At 38.2% G+C, this 21,818-nt stretch overlaps 1 protein-coding gene across 1 annotated transcript in view; it reads left to right on the forward strand.

Moving 5' to 3' along the window:
- stx1a (syntaxin 1A (brain)) overlaps positions 1-21,818 on the forward strand; it is a gene marked incomplete in the record, with an annotated part of 89,545 nt that overhangs the window by 23,628 nt on the left and 44,099 nt on the right. Inside the window, 1 exon segment of the mRNA XM_036149937.1 lies at positions 10,319-10,396. Within this exon segment, the coding sequence (XP_036005830.1) occupies positions 10,319-10,396 (78 nt within the window).

Raw genomic sequence — 21,818 nt, forward strand, 5'->3', positions numbered from 1 at the left:
ATATATATATATATATATATACATTAAATATATATATATATATATATATATATATATATATATTGATATATATATTATGTATATGTAGTCTAATTATATATATATGTATCTGTATACTACTATAGATATATATATATATATATATAGTATATATGTAGTATATAGATCTATATATATATCTATATCTCTATATCTATATATCTCTGTATCTCTCTGTATATCTATAATATGTATATATATCTCTATGTATCTCTCTCTATATGTATATATATATATGTCTATCTATCTCTATATGTATATCTATATCTCTGTATCTATATATATATATGTATATGTATGTATCTCTATATGTCTGTATGTATATATATATATGTCTCTATATATATATCTGTATATATCTATATATATATATGTATCTCTCTATATATTCTATATATATATATCTATATATATCTATCTATATATATATATATATATATATATATATATATATATATATATATATATATATATCCTTGAATGCAAAAGGAAGGAAAACTGTTATTCTATTGAACTTTTTATTGACCCTTTTTTTCTATCATCGATATAGTGATCGATATATATTGTTATTAAATTATCGTCCAGCTGTACATTAAAATCCGGCAAAGAATCATGCTTTTTGGCCCCAGGTTAAGAAAACAATTTAAAATTTAAAATCTAGCAACTCTTGAGCTGTTTTCTGGGCAGTGCAATAACTTTGTCTTAAACGGTTCAAGATTCCCAAGTGAAGCTTTGTAATATAGTCTGAGTTACATTTGAAGGGAAACTGTCAAAATGTCACTTTTAGATTGCATTTTAATGCTTCATATAAAAAAAATCAGACAGCTCACATGGTGGCTCTTTTAGATGCTATTATTTTGGATTTTTGGACTTGGACTCACAAGGATAATGGCACTAACATCCTCATTAGCCATGATAATACTTCCCAAGTGTGGCCAACCTTGTACATGACAAAGAATGGTGAAGCCACATTTACAGTAACTGCCTATAAAGCATGAAGAGGCAGAGCTAAACTATCCTAATAATTCACGTTGAAATGTCAAATTTAACTATTTGCAGCCCTGTTCAACAAAACTGTTCGTGTAAATGTCAAAATTCACCCTCATTTCTTTTCAATAATATATAGAACATGTCATGAGGTGAACCCCTAAAACTACACGAAGACATCTTCAATTACCAAACATCCATATTATACTGTCTTGCGGGTAAGTAAAGAAGATTACACTGCAGCCATATTCCAGTGACTTAACTCTTTATTTTAATTTTCACACACTCTCCCTAGGACACACTTTCCCCTTGCATACACCTGGAACAGCGTTTTTCCCATTGTGTCAACCTTAGCAGTTAATTACAGCAAAACCCAGAGCATAATGTTACCTCAGCATAAACAGAACTACTAACATGAACACACAACTAGGAAGACAAGTCAGTGCGTTTTTCCTGTCTCAACACTACCCAGCAGCAGTTGCGGCTTACCCAGCCCCTCAAGACGTTATGATATGATAAGAGATTATTCTACAAGCCCCTTCGGGACTTTTTCTCTGAGCTTTCTCTGGACATTTATAAATCAAAAATCAAGCAGGTCATGTTCTACACACCTTCAATAAAGAAGCTGACATTGCAGAACTAATAGAGGACTAGACTGGATAATAGCGGGCATTATGGATAAAATGTCTCAGACATGTTCTATTCTAAAACAAAAAACAAAAAACAAAAAAACAAAACAAAAACAAAAATCGATATGACATCTTCCTGGGTCGGTTCTATTTTCATGCCTCTACTTGACTTGAGGGTGCAACCCTTTCGCTGAAATCCACCACACCATATTCAGTCATGGTGGCATATATGATATGCGGAGGCACGCGACATACCAGACAATATACTGTATGTGCACATTGTGGTTTTTCTTTTATTTATTTTTTAAAATAAAGCTGAGTAGTCCACATGGAAGAGAGTAACCATGTTAAATATGTGTACGCTGTGCCCGTTACGCCAGATGGCCTGTCCATGCCTGCAGTCCAGTGCGTGTTAATGGCAGAAAATTATGTGCATTACTGTGGTTCTGGTGCCTTAAATTTTGTGGCTGCACATCTTGGGCTGAAAGTTTTATGCTTTACTTGCAGGCTGTGAGTCCCCTCAAGTGGTTAAATATTCATTAGCTGAATTAATCAACCAATAAGTTGAGGGGAGTGATTCTTTATCAGTTCTGACAGAATGTCTCCATTACATAGCAGGAGATTAATATTGTTTTGACATTACTCCAACGTTTGGTTAGCCTTTATGACGCTCTGTGCAACAGGTACATATGCTACGTCTAAGATGATGCTTGGGATCAGATTACATGTGCTGGAGTGTCAGGTATTTATGTACTTTCATCTTCAAACCCCGTAGCTGTGCTGTTAAAAGGAATTTGTCTTGTGTCTTTGTTCTTTTTTAATGAGACATAAATAATTTGGGTCATCAAACACATTTTAGTGTAAAAAATAACTTGAGTGAACATAAAATGTAGTTTTGAAATGATAATGTCATTTATCTGACATCCTGACATCTGACATTCTTCTCATGTTCATTATTGTTTAATTTATAGCTTTAATTAGAACTTATTTACTATTTACAATTGGGAACAAAAGTTTTAAATATGGATTTAGAAAACGGTTTCACAATATTGTTAATTCTGCAATTCAGTTTGAGGAGAAGAAACCCATCCGAACCTTGTTTAGTATAACATACACTGCTCAAAAAATGAAAGGAACACTTTGAAAACACATCAGATCTTAATTGAAAAAAAAGTCTTGCTAGATATCCGTACTTATACAAAATGATTCATGTGTTGGGAACAAAAGGATGCCAGATCATTTGATGAAAGTGAAAATTATCAACCCACAAACAATTTAATACAAAGTCACGGAGGAAGTGAAACGGATGTGGTAAGCTAGTACAAAAATGGCACCACCAGTGACTAGATTTACAGACAATCACCTTTTCACTTAGGCCCAGTTGGATTAGGATAGCTGTTTTCTTTAGTTAATGCAACCTTCATTTGTAAACAAATGTGTCTGACAGTAACATTTGTCTGAAAATCTGAAACAGAAGAGATCTGCAAGGCAGCTAATAGGTTTTCACAGCACTGCAGAAAACCCAAGGCGGTTATGCAATAGTGTGATGGGGGTATTGGTGATAATCGTAATGTGTTCATCGACAGACACAGATGGCTTGGTTCAAACCGTATGTCTGAGAATGGCATGATTTGAATATTTAGGCTTAACAAACGCTGCACAAGGACAATATCATACATGTCCTGTATAATCAGGCTGCACAGCGGCACAGATGGTACTGTTGTCTTGCAGAAATACGGTCCTGGGTTCAAAGCCCATCCTAGGGTCTTTCTGCATTAAGTTTGCATATTATCCCTGTGTAGGCGTGGGTTCCCACTGGGTACTTCACCTTCCTCCCACTGTCCAAAAACATGACTTTTAGGTTAGTTTTTTTTTTTCTAGATTGCCCTCAGGTGTGAGTGCCTGGTTGGTTGGCAGATCTAAACTATCCTAATAATACACGTTGAAATGTAAAATTTAACCATTTGCAGCCCTGTTCAACAAAAATTTTCATGTAAATGTCAAAATCCACCCTTATTTCTTTGCAATAATATATCGAACATGTCATGAGGTGAACCCCTAAAACTACATGAAGACATCTTCAATTACCAAACATCCATATTATACTGTCTTGCGGGTAAGTAAAGAAGATGAAACTGCAGCCAGATTCCAGTGACTTAACTGGAATTTAAGTTTTGTTTTTTTTTCTGGATTGCCCTCAGGTGTGAGTGCATGGTTGGTTGATTGTCTCGTGTATCTCTGCGTTGCCCTACTTGTCCAGGGTGTACCCTACCTCTCACCCAATGACCGCTGGAGACAGGCAACAGTCCCCCCCCAAGCAACCCTGAATGGATAAACAGCTTTAGACGGTGGATGGATACTGCATAACCTGTGGGTTTCTGTGCATGTATACAAAAAAAACAGTAAAGAATTGCACTTGTAGGTTTTTCACCTGTGCAGGGGTCGCTGCTCATCTGTTATCGCATGCAACACTGTTAGGAAGTGCAGCCCAGCAAGCATGCTTTATTCTCAGCTGCCCAGGTTTCTCTGGGTTCCTGTAGCACCTTGTATGACACTGTTGTGTTGCGGTGATTTTCCGTCATTTGTTCTTTCTGATATAAATTCATAATGCCTATAGCTCACTGACCATGATTTACCATTTACGCTCCCGCTCATGGACTAAATTTGCGTCCTGTGTTTCTGTGTGCCCTGGATGTCAGGGCACTTCTGTCTTCATGGAGAGACTTCCTGCTACAGCGGTGCCTTGAGAAACTCTCTAATCGAATAAAGTGCATAATCAGGCCACCACACCATTAGCCGTCGGGGTGTTCCACCCCAGCACGAGGCCAGAGGCAGAGCATTCTACGGGTTGCAGTCCACCGAGGACTGGTTCATACGGACCTTGTTTTCTCTGCGTGTGTGCCATCTGCTGTGTATTATAAGTGTGTCAGCTTGTGATGTGTAGATGTATGTTTTTGTGTCTGGCTCAGAGCATCTGTTGTGTGTGGATAGTCAAGTCTGTGGGCTGAGTCTAGAGTGCGGCGCGAAGGGCCTCCGCAGACTCTTAGGCTCAGCAGGAGCTCCAGATCTGGGTGGGAGGTGGACGTTCGGGGTGCCGTCTTCTCTGCCGCTGACCAAAAATGTAAGAACCAGCAGACCAGGGCCCTTATCTCTCTGCAGGGGGGTGGGTGCAGCGTCCCTCTGTGGTGGGTGAACAGCGCTCTCACAGCCTATTCTGAATGCCTGCTTGTTTTCCTCCTCTGCATCCTGCTGCGGCAGCCTTTATTGAGTTCTCCTCTTTGTGCAGAACCAGGGTTTGGACAGAACACATTTCTTGCGGCTCAAATGAAAAGCAACAGGAGCTACCCTTCGATGTATGTCAGCATCAAATTTTAACTCACTCAGATATTTGTATCCCGAGGTTATTTAAGGAAGCTTTCTATGATGAATAGAAACTGTTTTCCCAAATAAAAAAAATTGTTTGTGCTGAATTAAATATATCTCGAGTGGGCTCAGATAACATTAGTGTGATCACAGTGGCTCTGCGTTCCTCTCACTAAGGTTTGTGCCAACAGTCTCAGCATCTCTCTCTCTAAACTCGGTTGTTTAGGACATTTTGTCAGATTTACGCTCTGTGTTATAACTCATCTTTTCGTTGTGTCTCATATCTTCTTCCCTCCTGGTCATGTCTGTCAGCTAATCTTATGTTAAAGCCCAACACAGAAGAAGGTGCTAATTTAAGCCTAGCAGCACAAAATGATTTTCCTTCACTGTGTTTTGGCACAGCAAAGAACTTGAGGAAAATACATCTCCAGCAGATTTTGTTCTACATTGCAACTGATTAGAAATTTTGATTTTCATAAAACACATGTTCCAATTTTATCATGAATAGTGCAACAATAATAATGATTTTAGACAGAAGAATGGGCTTTTAATAAAAAAAAAGCCTTAATATTCTGGTATCCGGTCGTTTAATTTGAAATATCACCACACATGATTAATGGTTTCATAACCTTTCCACCATAGATTAGATCAGGGTCATTCTACACATACTTAGAAGTGATGATTCCCTTGATCCATTTCAGTCAACCAATAAGTGAAAACTATCTGGGAAATTAAAATCTGATTATGTTAAAATCTGGATTATAATGCCAGTCGGCAATATGTTTTCTGTCCAAAGAGGCCTAGCTAATTGGATTGACTCCATGGCTTTGGAGCAATCCCTTATACTCAGCATACTACATACTGCGACAGTGGAGTGGAACAACTCTCTTTTAACAGGAAGTGACCTCCAGCAGATCCTGGCTCAGTGTGAGCAGTCATCTGCCGTCACTAACTGCGGACTTAAGCAATCACACAAAAATGCAAAAGACCCCACAAAAGCACTGATCCAGGAGTATATTCTGTGTTAAAGGAAACAGTGAAGACAGATAATGACACTAACAGCTCCTTCAGTGGCTCCATCCTGGAGAGAAACAGTTAAACAGATTAGCTTTGATCAGTAGTCCAGTCTATGGGAAGAAAGACAGAGTATGTTTAGTCACAGCAGCAGCTTCTTTACTGCCTTTGTTCAGGTGTGAGACACAGAAATAACGGTCCAAGACCATATAATGATGGAATGAAGATTCTGCTTAAGATAAGAAGAGGCTGAAGCCTGGTTCACACAGCAGGATAATTAACCCGATTTTTGCCCCGATACTCCCCTTCGGGCATGCCCGATAAACGGGATGCCTCTTACGATAATCTTAAGAGATATTCCTGCCGTGTGTGGTGTATCAAGAGTGATTTGGTCTGCTCAGATGTCACAACCGCTCCAACTTCAAATCAGGGATATTCAACATGTTGGATTATCCATGCCCCGTATCCTAGCGTTTGGAGTGTTCCCCAAGGACAAACGAGCAGGCAGCCTGTTGAATGTGACGTGAAGCCAATCAGAAAGTGAGGTGAAGGAAAGGTGAAGCCATAGAAAAAAAAAAAAACACAACTCACCTCTATATCATAGTGTAGCAAGCATAGAGCCCCTGTTTGTGCTGTCTCCACTCTTTTAACCAACGCCGTTTTAATGTATTTTCTCTGTCAAACGTATTTTGCACACTATCACCATTATTCTTCCTTGTTGTCTATGTTTCTTTAGTCTAAACTCACGTTTAATCTCGAGAAGTTCTGCAAGATTTCCCGTCTGACACCTGAATGAACTTGAGTGAAATTTGTTCACGTGTGGTGCGTTGTGCTTGCCGCTTGACCGGACACAACACACTGTACGAGCAAACCTGTTATAGCTATAATTTTTTATTTTTATGTGTGGTGTCTCTCTGGCTTTGAAAATCGGCTGACAATTTTTAAATCTTACCGCGTGAACCGGCCTTAAGCAACTTTGGCAGTTGGTGTACTCTATAAACAGCATCAATTTACCCCCAAGTAGACCCTGCATTAAGCTCAGTTAGCTTTTATTTATATGTGTGGAATAATTCGCTTAGAAGTAAATTTGTGAAACTATGAATTGCATTTTCTGCCCTTTTTTGCATTCTATGAGCACACGTGTCTTTAATAAAAGCAATCAAGAAGTGTATCATCTATATATAGAGAGAACATCTAGTTATTTGGCAGCTATAATTCAGCTGATGGTCTGCTCACAGCTAAATAGAGAAATGTTGCGCCAGGTCTACAATCTGCGAAGAGAAAAAACAGATAATTAATAAATAGAGAGTAAGAAAAAAGTAGCACAGAGAAAAAAATGATCTTAATGCCCTCCAGCAGCCTTACGCCTATAGCAGCATAACTATAGAGGTAGCTCAGGGTAACATGAGCCACTCTAACTATAAGCTTTGTCAAAAAGGAAAGTTTTAAGATTAGTCTTAAAAGTAGACAGGATGTCTGCCTCACGGACCAAAAACTGGGAGTTGGTTCCACAGGAGAGGAGCCTGATAGCTAAAGGATCTGCCTCCCATTCTACTTTTAGAGACTCTAGGAACCACCAGCAGACCTGCAGTCTGAGAGCGAAGTGCTCTGTTAGGAACATACGGGGTAATCAGAGCTCTGATATATGATGGATTATTAAGGGCTTTTGTGTAAAGAAATATTAAGGGCATTCTGGATTTAGTTGGTGCCATAAATGGAGAAATATGATCTTTTCAATTCTCATCAGAATTCTCGCTTTAGTCACCTCATTGTGACTTAAAATAGATAACTTTGAGTCCTTTTCTTCACCAGGTAACAACTTTGACTACAAACAATGGTTTTGTTTTTAGTGAGAAGGCTTGTTTTGGCTCCTCCTGTTGAACTAAATTATTTAGACAACTTCCATTATTTGCAAACTTAGCAGAAACGAATAAAAATACCTTTTAGTTATTTCAACAAATAGAAAGACACAGTATCCTTATACAGTAGTTTCAAGGTATTAAACAGCTGTCGATTAATTTTACACACAGCGGTTACTTCTCCCCATCAGAGTTTGTTTATGTTCCTCATTTGGCTGCAATCTTTTTGTCTCCTCCTGCATTTAATGCATTAACATTACTGGCTTTGATGAATGGAGCAGCCAGCCCATGCTCATGAAGGTCATAATAATGATTTTAATAGTAATATCTCTGTTACACCGTGTGTTTTAAATATTTATTGGACTTAATGGTTGAAAGGGAACGGAGAGTACTGTCAAGAGAAGAACTCCGTAACGGTCTCTACTAAAAAGAAAAGTAATATTTCATCCACAGTTTCATCTGAGGCTTTGCCATTATCCCTAGTCTAACTGGGGCGCTCATGAAAATCCTTTCATTTTAGGGGATTTTGACAAACAAGATTTCAGTGATTCTCCTTTACAGAAGTGAAGATTTGAAAAGCAAATCTTGGGTTAAAGTTGGATCAGAAGTCACGGGCCTACGTCTCTAAAATCTGCGATTAAAATGAAGCAGGCAGATCTGGCAAGGAAAGATGCACAGTGCATTCTGGCATCACAATGTTGATAAGCAAATGGATTTCATAAGCCACTAATGGGGAGGTGAATGAGTTTGACAGGGGCTAGATGAATGAGATGAAGCCGCATGAGATCCTTGCTAATGCAGCATAATGGCTGATATGTGATTAGGAATACATATTTATTTCATGATGAATCACCGGCTACATGATGGTAAATTACAATGTTCCCCTTATTTTCATGTTTTCTATCTAACTCTACATGAGTTATAGAAATGTTCAGACCTGGTGACCTGATGTCGGCCTATTATTGAGGAGGTCACATTCTGACTGCTAAGCAGATCCTCCCAAGCTTAGTATGGGAGAAAGGACATTTGGGAATATCCTGAGGTGGCAGGTCAGGACGGAGTCAAAGGCTATCCAAATTCGAAATCCAAAGCTCCTTTCCTCCCTACGATAGAGTTCTTACTGTTGACCCTGTGGAGGGTCAAGGAACAGGAGCTAGAAGCTATTATTAAGGGTATTTGGATGGAGCCGGTAACGATAGACAGATAGCTGCTTTCATGCGAAGTTCCTAAATCGGCAAAACACAGAGAAAAGTCACTAGATTTGTTTCTAGTTGCTTTTTTGAGTAAAAGTTGCTAGAGGGGTCTGAAAAGTCCCCCAAATATAGCGTGAGAGTCACTGAGGTGGCAAAACTACTATCGTCTCTAGTTTTCCTTCACTACAGAGAGCAGCGCAGCGCAGTAGCCACCAGTAGCTTCATTCACTGGCAGCTTCGCAGCGAGACAGACAGGAGCTGGAAGGGCTGGTTTTTCAAAATAAAGTGAATTTTAACAATATTTGAATTTACTTTCTACTCTGATTACGATTATAATAAGTGCACAAATATACAGTAGACATGCTATATAACATGCTTTACATTTTTTAACATATTTTTTTAATTCATTTTGAATGTGTGGCAGCTTCTATTTCGTTGTGGCTGTGTGCCACAATCAAATACATGTAGCGGAAACCCTGCATTTACTAAATGCAGAGAATGAATAAATGAGAGATATTTATTGTTTTCTTCAATTTCAGAAGGTGACATACATTAAGACAAATATGCTGTTAATTAATTTGAGTAAGCCGTTCTCTGGTGTTCTTTTAAAGTATTAATATTCAGTAGATTGGACAACAATAATGAAACAGCAGCATCAATGTTACCGCTTGCTTTTTCACTGCTTCTTCGCCATTGTTGTTTAAATCCAAACAGTCGCTTCTGTTATACGTCACATCTACGAAAATCCGGCCCGGCGATCCTGATTGGCTCGTCCAAATTATGTGGTGCTGAATGGCAGCGATTCCAGATGGACGTGTGGAGCAGTGTGGAGCTCTGCGGAATGACATCCATCAGATTATTGATATAGAGCACTGACAATAAACTTGATAGAGATGTAAAAAAAAAAAAAAAACACATAGCATATGTCTGCTATCAGGTCATAATTAAATAATAAGTTGCTAATCACCCTTTCAGTGTTTCTAATTATGAGTGTCGTTAAGTGCTCCTTGTTTCTAATCAGTTGATGGGTGGAGAAGGTGCGAGACTGTCGAGGCTGTTTTATTTAACCTCAAATTATGCAAAAGCGATCGTGTATCATCCCAACATTGTCGCTGTTATCATCATTCATGCTATTTATGACCACATTTGATTCTTTTACAAGCAGGGCATCAAATTCATGTTTATTCAGATCAGATTTTTTAGATCATAATAACATGTGTGTTTGTTTGTTCAGGGCAAGGAGACAACGGAGGAAGAGGATGAAGTCGCTGTTGGCATGGACAAAGGCTTTATGGATGAGTTCTTTGAACAGGTTTGTTTCCTAATCTTTCTTCATCGTTTTTCCTCTGTCCTTGTTAAACAAGGTTCTCACTGCTTTCATAACTTGCCATCATGAATGAATCATAAGTTTACTTGTAATCATCCTGCTTCTGATATGAAACTACTAATTTCTGCTTGTAATCCATATAGATATATTTACTAAATTAGAATATGGGTTCCAATGAGGCTTATCTGTCAAATTAAAAGTACCTTTTGAAAAAAACAACCTTTAAATAAGTATTAAACATACTTTCTATTAAGCCCACATTTCTGTATTAAACTTTTTTTTCATGGTTTGTTTATAAGCAAAAACAAATCATTGTTATTAACTAAAAGTGGGCTTTAAAACATCAGTCTGTGAGTAATTCTATATAGAGTATTTAACTTTATTTAATACTGAAGCAACTTGACTTTTTGTGATATTCTAATTTATTGAATATGACTATAATGTGGGTCGTGTTCCCCCTGTTGCAGATGAATGATTTACAACTATGGATAATGTTTCGGGTGCAGCATGGATCTTTGTTTACCTTATGTTTTACTAGATGACATCAACATACGTTTCCATACTGTATCTGACTGTTTTCACATGTAGGTTGAATGAAACTTTTATTGTCATTATAGAAGAAAAGTACAATAAAACTGTGTACCATTCAAAAAGGTAGAAACGGGGGGAAGTTAAATTGGAAAGAGCAAACATATATTTGAAAGACTTCTCAGAAGTTGTAGCAACAATGGAGCAAAACTGTTTCAGTGACTGTGCTGTGGAACAAAATGCAATTTTTGTTTTTTTAAAAGTTCATGCAAGAGCAAAATTGCAGACAGGGCTAAAAAAAGCATAAAAAATACTAAATGTAGGTAAAACACAGCCCACTACCTGTTGTTCACATCTGTGGTGAGAACATTTTTATGGAAAAATAGCTTGAGGTACTTTGTTATCCTCAAAGCTAAGCAAATAACCCCCAGCATGGGCAATGCTGAAGGTTATGTGGAAATCCCCATATTCTGATATTTTCCTGTTATCTCCTCTGGTTGGGTGGACATTATGTCCAACAATCATGAAATGAACAAAAATAATTGAGGAAATTCATTATTCATTATCTGTGACATGTGCCCCAACGCAAGAAGAATATTGGAGAAACTGCTTGTCAAATTATAACCTGGAGTAATGCTGATGTTTTTGCTTCGGCTTGCCTTAATTAAATTATGTGTTTCTCAGTCTTTGTTCTGATTTTCCAGAAGCAGCTACCAGAAGGTAGCAGTTAAAATATGAGGTGGCCAAGGCGTGTGGTGTCTTTGAGGATGCTGTCGCCTTTCTTTTGAAGCTTGTTAGTGAACGTCCCGTGGGGATCTCCAGTCTGGTGATGTGCTGTGCCGCCTTCACCACCTGATGGATGCCGCGGCTTTCTGCGGCTGAGCAGACTTTGGCACTGTTGGTCAGGCTGGACTTTATTGTGTTTCTAAAGAAGTTCAGAAGTAGTTCTGGTGGTAGGTTGGCATGTTTCTGTTTCCTCAGGACCAGGTGTGCTGTGTTGTTAGTCCAGGTCAGCTAGTTTATCCGTATAACTCCCAGAATCCTCCTCTTCCACCATCTTCCCATTAATGTGGAGGGGGAAGGGGGTGATCCGACCTTATTCATTCGCAGATCGGGGGTCTGATTTTTATTTTTGGAGGTGCTGAGGATTAGGTCATTGTCGGCACACCACCTGACGAGGCTATGGACTTCACTTCTGTAGGCCGTCTGATCTTCTAAAATCAGACCCAGAGCTGTAGTTGTTGTGTTTGCACACGTGCTTTTAGCACAATCTGGACACCATCCTGGTTTTCTGAGAGACAGCCCCATTTCTCTGTAGCAGCAGTTGGCATCTCTGGAGAGACGGTGCCCCTCTGTGAGTCATCAGTCATACAGAGCCGTGCTGACTTTACTTTGTGACATCTCTCACTCCGAGTAAAGCGGGTTCTCTAATGCCTCCTTAATGGGCCGGATCTCCCACAGCGAGACAAATCTAAGAAGTAGGATGGCTCCGCTTTAGTCAGACATTTGGCATGTGGCTCTTTTATGTCCATTTTTGTTTTTTTGTGCATTTTATTTGTCAGGACCTTCCGTTTTGAAACACCTGTGTATATCAATTTATGGACATGGCTGCCTTACCTTTGATGTGCTAAACTCATCATCACAAATGCTGCTACACAAGAGGGTCACGTGAGGTTGGACGCCGTTTCGAAGCATTCGTGAGTTATGAAAGAGGTCCAGCAAGCAGGGCTTTGATGCATGAGTTTTCAAAGGGAAACGAGACAACAAATAAATTACAAAGGAGGCTGAATTAGCAGTGAATTTGAGGTGCATCAAATAAATCGTGTGTGTAGATATGAAAAGGAGTTATATTGCAAAAGCTGTCTCTTTGAATGGGTTTTTTTTGGCTGGATATTCCAGAGAAGTTGATATGATCTCAAACACTAAAAAAAGAAATACAGTTCTTGATTTACTTTCTAGATTTAACATTGTGCTTTGTTCAGTTTTAAAAGCCATTGCTCTAACAAATAAGACTTTTTCAAATTTAAGCTAGGAAATGAAACACCTCTTTGTCCAATAATATGAAAATAAAATGTTAAACATGCCACCAACTGCAATAGAAGTCTAAATTATGATCAGCCACCACCGTGTATAAATGTTAAAGATGTGACAATATGAACAAACTTTTTTTTCATGCTGAGTTTGTATCATCATATTTCTGGGGGGGGGGGGGGGGGGGATTAACCTCCATTAAAACATCATTTGTGCGGGTGTTTTCTGCAGAGTACACAGTCAATAAACTGGAGTTTCATTCTCAAACTGTCTTTCTTTATTTAAAACATTTAATTGTAAACATTCTACTTTGTAAAAATGATTTCTTACAACAAAACAAATCAAAGCAAAAAAAAAAAAAAACATAAAGCAGGAGTAAATCAGAATAAAATCACTTAAAATAAAAGTACTGTTTAACCTGCTACCAGATTAATTTTAACATCCATGACCAAGAGGCGTTAGGCTGAGTTGGATGTGTTGCCTTGATCCAGAGCTTGAACTATAAAATGAATCAAATCACAATGGGTCTCTATAAAAGGATCAATTCAAATTCCAAAATACTTTATTAATCCCAAACAGAAATTAAATTAAACGAGCTTCTATCACTCTGATTCTGAATAGATTGATGGATTTTTTTCAATGTCAATATGCCACGTAATGACTTAAAGCCAATCGTTTTGGGTGAGCAGGTTAGGAGTCCTCCATCTCAAAAATGGTGCAAGCTTGGCGAGAACAGATCAAAAGGACCCCAGACATCCTCCTGCTCATTCTGAAGGCATTCCCAGCCCAGAGAAGATATATAGTTCCTCCAAGGAGTCCTAGGTCTTCCCCGGGGTCTCCTCCCAGTGGGACGTGGCCAGAAACCCGTCAAAGGGAGGCGCCCAGGGGGCATCCTGATCATCCTGAAACCACCTCAACTGGCTGCTTTTGATCAGAAGAAGCAGGAGCTCTACTTTGAGTTCCCCTGGATGACAGAGCTCCTCGACCTAATTCAATTCAATTCAATTCAATTCAATTCAATTCAATTCAATTTATATAGTGCCAATTCATGAAACATGTCATCTCGAGGCACTTTACAAAGTCAACATCAATCATGTTATACAGATTGGTCAAAAATGTCCTATATAAGGAAACCAGTTGATTGCATTAAAGTCCCGACAAGCAGCATTCACTCCTGGGGAAGCGTAGAGCCACAGGGAGAGTCGTCTGCATTGTACATGGCTTTGCAGCAATCCCTTATACTGAGCAAGCATGAAGCGACAGTGGAAAGAAAAACTCCCCATTAACGGGAAGGAAAAACCTCCAGCAGAACCAGGCTCAGTATGAACGGTCATCTGCCTCGACCTACTGTGGGTTACAGAAGACAGAGCAGAGACACAACAAGAGAGACAAACAAGCACAGAAGCACACATTGATCTAGTAATCTGTTCTATATTCTAACTCTAACTCTAAGGTTGAGGCTACCCACCCTCTGGAGGAATCTCATTTCGGCCACTTGTATCCGGGATGTCGCTCTTTAGGTCATGGTCAATTCCTCGTGACCGTAGGTGACGGATCGGTAAATGTTGGCTCCGCTCTGCTCTGTGTAAAACCTAAAAAAAAGATTATTTATTATTTGAGTGAGTAAGGTGATCGGACAATATGGTCAGAGTGTTGTATCACTGGATTAACTTCAGGTGTATTAAAATAACGAAAGAATGAAGAGCAGAAAACACACCATCCGTATCCTGTCTGGATTATGACCTGTAGTTAAAAAACAGACATTACCAGTCTTGTAAAAAAAACTTGTGTTAGAGGTTATAAATGAAAGTCCTAAATTCATTGGATTCCTCCAAGTGCAACTTGGATAATTGGAGGCCATTTGGCTTCCCAGATTGAAGCATTTTTTTCCAAGTAACACTATCACATTTATTTTTATTCGCTGGTTCTTTCACGACTTTGCACATTAAATTGTCATAAGAAAAAAAAACAATATTTCATTTGTACCTTTTTGCTTTTTTGAATAAATTATCCTTCAATAAAACTTTCAGCTCAAACAAATAACTGCTTCGAATAACACTGAATCAAAGAACATTATAATTTATTATTGGTGAGTTTTGATTGACGTTAAAACGTTAACATGAAAGTTTGCTAAGTTTATGCTTAGAAATATTATTGAAGTAATTCTTAGTAAAGTTCTTGAAGTGGCTGTTAAAATGCTGCAACCACTGTGTGCTTTTCAGCTGCCTCCACACTTTGAACAACAATTCCTCCTTTGATTTTAACACAAAAAGAAATTTAAACATTTTTTTTTAATAAAGTGTGGATATTATTTAAAAAATGGTTGTAATAACTGGTTTGAACTATTGAAACCCACCTCTTGCAAGGAATATGATGTTTGATCGTGGGTGGAACAAATATAGCAGGGAAAATTAGACACTGAATATGTTTCACTGCTTGGATATGTAGGCTTGACTTTGATGTTTGCATTTTTTCAGATGAACATAACTCCCACTCAAAGCAAATAATTAATTAGAGTTTATGTTTTGTGTTTATTAGGACAGTTTATATCTCCAAGTTGTTTCTTTGTTTGTTTGCTTTAAGCTTGGCTCCACCCAGACCGCGTAGTCCAGACTGTTGATGCTGATATTAATTGCATTGTTTCCCATGAGAAGTCCCAATAAACCACATCATAAATTATTGGCTTCCATTTGGATGTCTGTTGTGGATGTGCTTCATTTAATGTGGAAAATTAAAAGTTAAGATTTAACTTTTTGAATATTCTCACTCATCCTGCTGGACTCTGCAATATACAATTTAAATCTGCATAATGAATGTTTCTACATAAACAAAAATGTCCCTGGTTCTTAATTTTATTCACCAGGTATCCTGCTAACATTGTGGTTTTATCATTCACTTGTATTTGTTCCTTTCTTTTTTTTGAGCCAATGTCTCCAGCCTTAACTAGCCTTAAAAGATAACATAGAAATTTGCATGTTTTTTATCTGCTTAGTTTCTTGTTGTTGTTAATAAAGCAGCACAAAACCATTATATGACGGAAAAGTGTAAGAAAATAACAGTTTGAGACAGAGAAGCAGCGAGAAAGCCATAACTTGAAGGCACAAATAAGCACCAAAGAGGAAGAATCAGCGATGCGAGGAGGTTAAAGAAGAAGAGTTAAAACAGCAGTAGTCAGTCCCTCACCTTGACGGCTCTATTAATAAAGGTTTTAGTTCAGATCAGGAGGGATCGCAGACAGTGGATAGACAGCTACAGCCCTTTGTCCTCCACTCATACAGAAAACGTGTCCCTCAGAGAACCAGCATTGATTTTTATAATGTGTTTGAGCCATTTGTGTAAAAGTACAGGTGGTTGCATTTAGTTTTCCACAGCTTGAAAACCACACACGTCAATGTAATTGCTTTTTATTGCTTTTGAAAAATCTTGCGGCATTTTATCTCTGACAGAAGATTCGTCAAAGAAACCAAGAACCAATGAAGATTTTTATCCTTTGACTGTCGTCGGCTCAATTACTCTGCAGGCTACCAGAATAAAAAGGGCCATTATTTTCACATGACTATATCTCACAATCCTAAAATGATTTTATAAACTCAGCTTGAACAGAAATCCTCCCTGAATGTCTTATGCAGCTTTGGTTGCCCCAATCCTGAAAATAGGAGGCAGAGTGGACAATTTCAGTTAATATTTATTTTTTATCTTTAATTTTACATTGCCCACCTTTTACTATTAGCACAACTCAGACAATTAAGAAAAACCCTACTTTAATTTGTGCTAAATTGTGCTAATTTGTTGCGTGGAGTAATACATCCCAGATAGGAACTAATATTTTTATAAGATAGAAAACTTTTTACCATTTTGGATAATTTCCTGAACTAGAATGAATATAATTGACTAAATATTTTTGTATATAACCTCACTCAGTTTTTCTTTTGTCTTATCCTCAACATGACATTTGTTGTGGATCGGTGCTGTATGAATAAACAAAATTAAATCAAATACCGCAGTTACGCTAGATGCTAATGCATCTTTACACTCTCAAGTGTGTGAGAGATATAGAAAGCTTATTTGAGGTTTTAATCTATTATAAAACTGACAACATCTAAAAATAAACTACTCTGCACATCCACTCCACTACATTACAAAACCAATTAGAAACTGTTGGCATAACCTCCAGGATGTTGTTTATTTTAAGTTTTAAATAGATTGTTTCTTGACTACTATGAAGCATTTAGCATTTATAAATAAACACAACAAGATATTCAGTTTCTTAAGCTTTATTGGAATAGTTGGTAGTCTGTGTTGAAAGATACTGGAAGCAATCCATATTTCCAGCTAAGTCTTTAAAGCCTATTAAGAATAAACCATGTGAGCTAACCTAACATGGATTATTTAAATAAATTTGTGTCAAACAGCAAAGGAGCAGCAGCACTTGTGATAAATAATAAGCCTTTGCGGTTTATGTTACTACACAGGCAGCATGTAAGCATCATTAGTGTCAGTTCTTCTTTCAGTTTGTGTTTCAAGACTCCTTTTGTCTGATGATGCAAGGATGAAGTGAGTGAAAGCAAGAAAGATGCCCTATGGCCTCCACCTTTTGTGTAATTAATTCTTTTCATTGTACAAGTTGGAAAAAAAAGTATTTTTTATAACAAATAAACTAGGATCAGATCAGAGATATCATTACACAAAGCTGTTGAGAAAGAGACAAGTGTTTTCTTTTTTTAAATCAGTGTCTTTGTGAAGAAGACAGCCATTTCATTCCAGAGACTGTTGCATTCAAACACAAGTACACATCGTTCAGCCTAATGACGTACTGATTAGGTGATGAACCCCACAATAAATTGGAATAGATTGGAGAAGAGCAAAAGAACCATTATAGCTCTTACTGGAAATCTGGATTTTTCCACCTAATATATATGTCTGAACTCTTCCTAACTCAAGTCCTGCTGTTATTTTTGACCAGGAGATGCCATTTATTAAAGGTATATAGCCACATTATATGCTTCAAAAAAAGACCAAAAACCGTTTGATCATGATAAAATAATGTTATATATGCCAAGCCTCCATCCTAATAATGTTTTTGGGGGGCCTTTTGTGGATAAAAATAGCCCCAGTTTGCTTAATTAATAAATTAAAATTAAATAATGCTGAATCGAGCCTGACCCTCTGAAATGCCTCGCAGTAAAGTGGCAGCTCGGCGTGATCGGAGTTCAGCTGTTATTAATCAAATAAAATGATCTAACAGCAACTTTCAGAACCTCATATCAGAACATTTACTCACGTCAGTCAACTCTGCAGTCACATCTGAGCAATCAGCAGGTTTTTGCTTCAGTGAACACCAATAGTCATACTGTACTCCCAGCGACATTTCAGTCTTTTTTTCTCTTGGAATCCTATATCTTTTGCATTTTTTTTTCACTACATTTTGGAACCTTCTTCATTGTTTTGCCTGGAGATGCTAATAGCCGTTAGCCTATTATATACAAGTTATATACAAATTATATTTCTCCTATCATACTTTCCCTTCATTGGCTCCCTGCTAAATCAAGATTAGAGTTTTAGATTCTTCTTTGTTACTTCAAGGCTGGACTATTGTAGTTCTTTACTATCAGGAAGTCCACAAAATGCAGTTTGAAACTTTCAGCTGATTCAAAATGCTGCGGCAAGAGTTCTGATGAAAATCAACAAGAGGGATCATATTTCTCCAATTTTAGCTTCCCTTCATTGGCTTCCTGTTAAATCAAGAATAGAATTTAAAATTCTTCTTATAACGTATAAAGCCCTTAATAATCACGCTCCATCATATATCAGAGCTCTGATTACCCCGTATGTTCCTAACAGAGCACTTCGCTCTCAGACTGCAGGTCTGCTGGTGGTTCCTAGAGTCTCTAAAAGTAGAATGGGAGGCAGATCCTTTAGCTTTCAGGCTCCTCTCCTGTGGAACCAACTCCCAGTTTTAGTCCGTGAGGCAGACACCCTGTCTACTTTTAAGACTAATCTTAAAACTGCTAAATAGTTAGAGGGGCTTAGGTCAGTGGTTCCCAACCTTTTTTCTTTAACGCCCCCGTTTCTTAGATCCAAGCCAAGCAGAGCCCCACCCTATTATTTGCTTCACCTCACCTCTTCCAAAGCCATGTTCAACATTAATCTCTTCATCATCATAAAATGTAAAGAATAAAGTGAATTACAAACTTATTTGTTGAATTAAAACAATTGTAGTTGGACAGCAGAGATAGCAACTACAAGAACATTGTTGTGAGAATTATGCAGTTTTTCTTTTAAAACTGGAGTATTCATAAACAACAGTCAAGCATGAAAAATAAAAAAAAATAAAAATTCAAGAGAATAATCGCTGGATGGCATGATTTAGGTTTTTTGTTTGTTTTACTTTGCAAATTTCAGGACTTTTCTTATTTAGCCAGTCACTTTTCAGTCATCAGCCACTAGCCAATCAGCTCAGTCTCCCTCCAGCCACCATCCTACTCTAGATCATCTCCACCAAGTCCTGTATTAATTAATCTGCTTCATCCGCCACTACTCATCCTTGTCAAAAAACTTCTTAAACGTACTGTGTCCGCTGAATTTCGGGTTTGCCAGCTTCATCCCCTTGACACTGGGCATGTTCACACATGTCTATCAAAAATGTATTAAATAATGACCTCTCTGTCAGTCTTAAACTAATGGCCACCTTAGGCTGGCATGTTTCTGGCCAGGGTGTGGCATTTGTCACGGCGATCCGAAAGTCTCGATGGACATCAAGTCTGTTGCAGGCTTTTGTTTTTATTGACACAAGAGCGCTGAAGGCTGTCTCAGACGGATAATTGGTGCTAAATGGAAGAATAACCCTCATCAGTGCATGTTTTGCCCAGTCTGGGTGCAAGGATCTGTCCTTTGACAATCCAAAACTTTCTGTATCCATTTTCTTGGAAATATTTTTTTGATACAGAATCAACTTGGAGGTCACAAAGCTCACCTTCACATGCCAAGGTGTTCCACGCCTTTGATAGTGGAAATGTAGAGGTCCATCGCCCATATTTATCTTGATAAATGCTGCTCCATGCCAGCGAAGTGGCTTTTCATCTCTGTGCAGAGCAGGTTCATGTGCTGGATAAAAACAGTGCCAGCTGACTGCTTCAGCAGCAGCGGAGACTGCTCCCTTTTCAACATCTTTTCACACCTATAGTCCAGTTAGCGCACAAAGCCGTCCACAGCTTCCTTGCACTGCAGGACATTTGAATCAGGTCGTTGAGTCCGCTTGTTTGTCTTATTAAAATGTCAGCGAGATATGCAGCTTTTATCCAAAACTCATCATTCAGCTCTTCATGCAGTGATCGATTGTGGTCTTGCAGGAACTCTTTTATGTTTTCTTTCAGTTCCAGAAAACGCACAAGCTCTTGTCCTCGTGACAGCCGCCGCACCTCTGTGTGCAGCAGCAATGTCTGGTGCGCTTCATCCTCACACGGCAGGGCAACCATTCTCTTGCTCAAAGGACGGGCTTTGATAAAATTTGTGAGGTCGGTACTGAGGTCTTCTGAAAGTTTTTTTTACCTGCCGAAGTTTGACCATGGAGCATGCAGGGAAAGATCAAACACTGGGGCTTTTTTTTTTTCAAGCGGCTGTTAAAACCTTTGTTTTTTTCTGTCATTGCTGCAGCTCCATCCATGCAACCTGCAACCAGGTTTTCATAGGTCAGGTTATTAGATACAAATTAAGAATCCACAGCTTTAAATATATCATGACCTGTTGACATTGTTGCTAAATTTGTGGACATAAGAATGTCAATGTTCTGCACATAAACAATGAGCACAGACTCGTCTTACACCGTTGTTGTTTCATCCATCTGAATGGCAAAGGGAGCATTCCTACTCTTCTTATTAAGCTTGTCTTGACCATTTTCAGCCATTTTTTTCTATTCTGTCCTTGACGCTGTTGTTGGAGAGTGGGACAATTTTCACTTTATCTGCTGCTTCTGCACCACACATCAGTTCCACAATTTACAGGCAGGCGGGTTTGATCAGCTGTTCTCCGACGCTGTGCGGATTTATAGCCTCTGCAATTAAAAGTGAACACTCAAAAGACGCTTTTGTGGCTCTGTGTAAATCCCTACCTGCTCTTTCAAAGGCTTTTCTGATGTCAGTGGATCTTTTTGACAGTATCAACTACTTTTTCCTCTTAAGGTATTCCCAACCTTTACCCATAGTTTCATGGTGTTTAGTATCTTGGTGTTGTTTAAGTTTGTTTGGCTTCATACTGTTGTTTGCTTCTCACCACTAATTACACACTCAGCCTGAGAAACGTCTTGTGCTTCGATAAATCCAGAGTCAAGGTGACTGTCCAAGTATTGTCTTTTCTTTTTTTGATAAGGGATAACTTGGGTTACCCTGAGTTATCTGTGTAGTTATGCTGCTATAGTCTTAGGCTGCTAGAGGACATAATGACCACTTATCTTCACTCCGCTACAGGCTGACAGGAAATGGGGTTGAATCAGAGGAGGAAGAACTCGGGGTGGAACTTGACCCAAGTGGTTTTGTTTATATGCAATACTTTTAAACACCAATAAAATGTATCTAAACTTCTAAAACTGAAGAAAGGTTTCAAAATTCTGCTCCTCAAAAAAAAAAAAAAAAACCCTGATATAGTTTAGGTAATCCTTCCTAAAATAGGAACAGCTGAGTCTGATTTAATGCCACACAGTAAAAAAGATAATTGTCCTTTATGCAGAAGCAGAGATGTACAAACACTGAATAAAAAGACACAAAACATTGTTTGTGAGTTAGGATTCCCAAAATTTATTCCATTTGTTAAATGCCAAAATGACCAAAAAACATTTTTAGATATTCTTTAATGG

This window comes from Fundulus heteroclitus, chromosome 18 (genome assembly GCF_011125445.2).
Source record: "Fundulus heteroclitus isolate FHET01 chromosome 18, MU-UCD_Fhet_4.1, whole genome shotgun sequence".
In the NCBI taxonomy this organism is placed as follows: Eukaryota; Metazoa; Chordata; class Actinopteri; order Cyprinodontiformes; family Fundulidae; genus Fundulus; species Fundulus heteroclitus.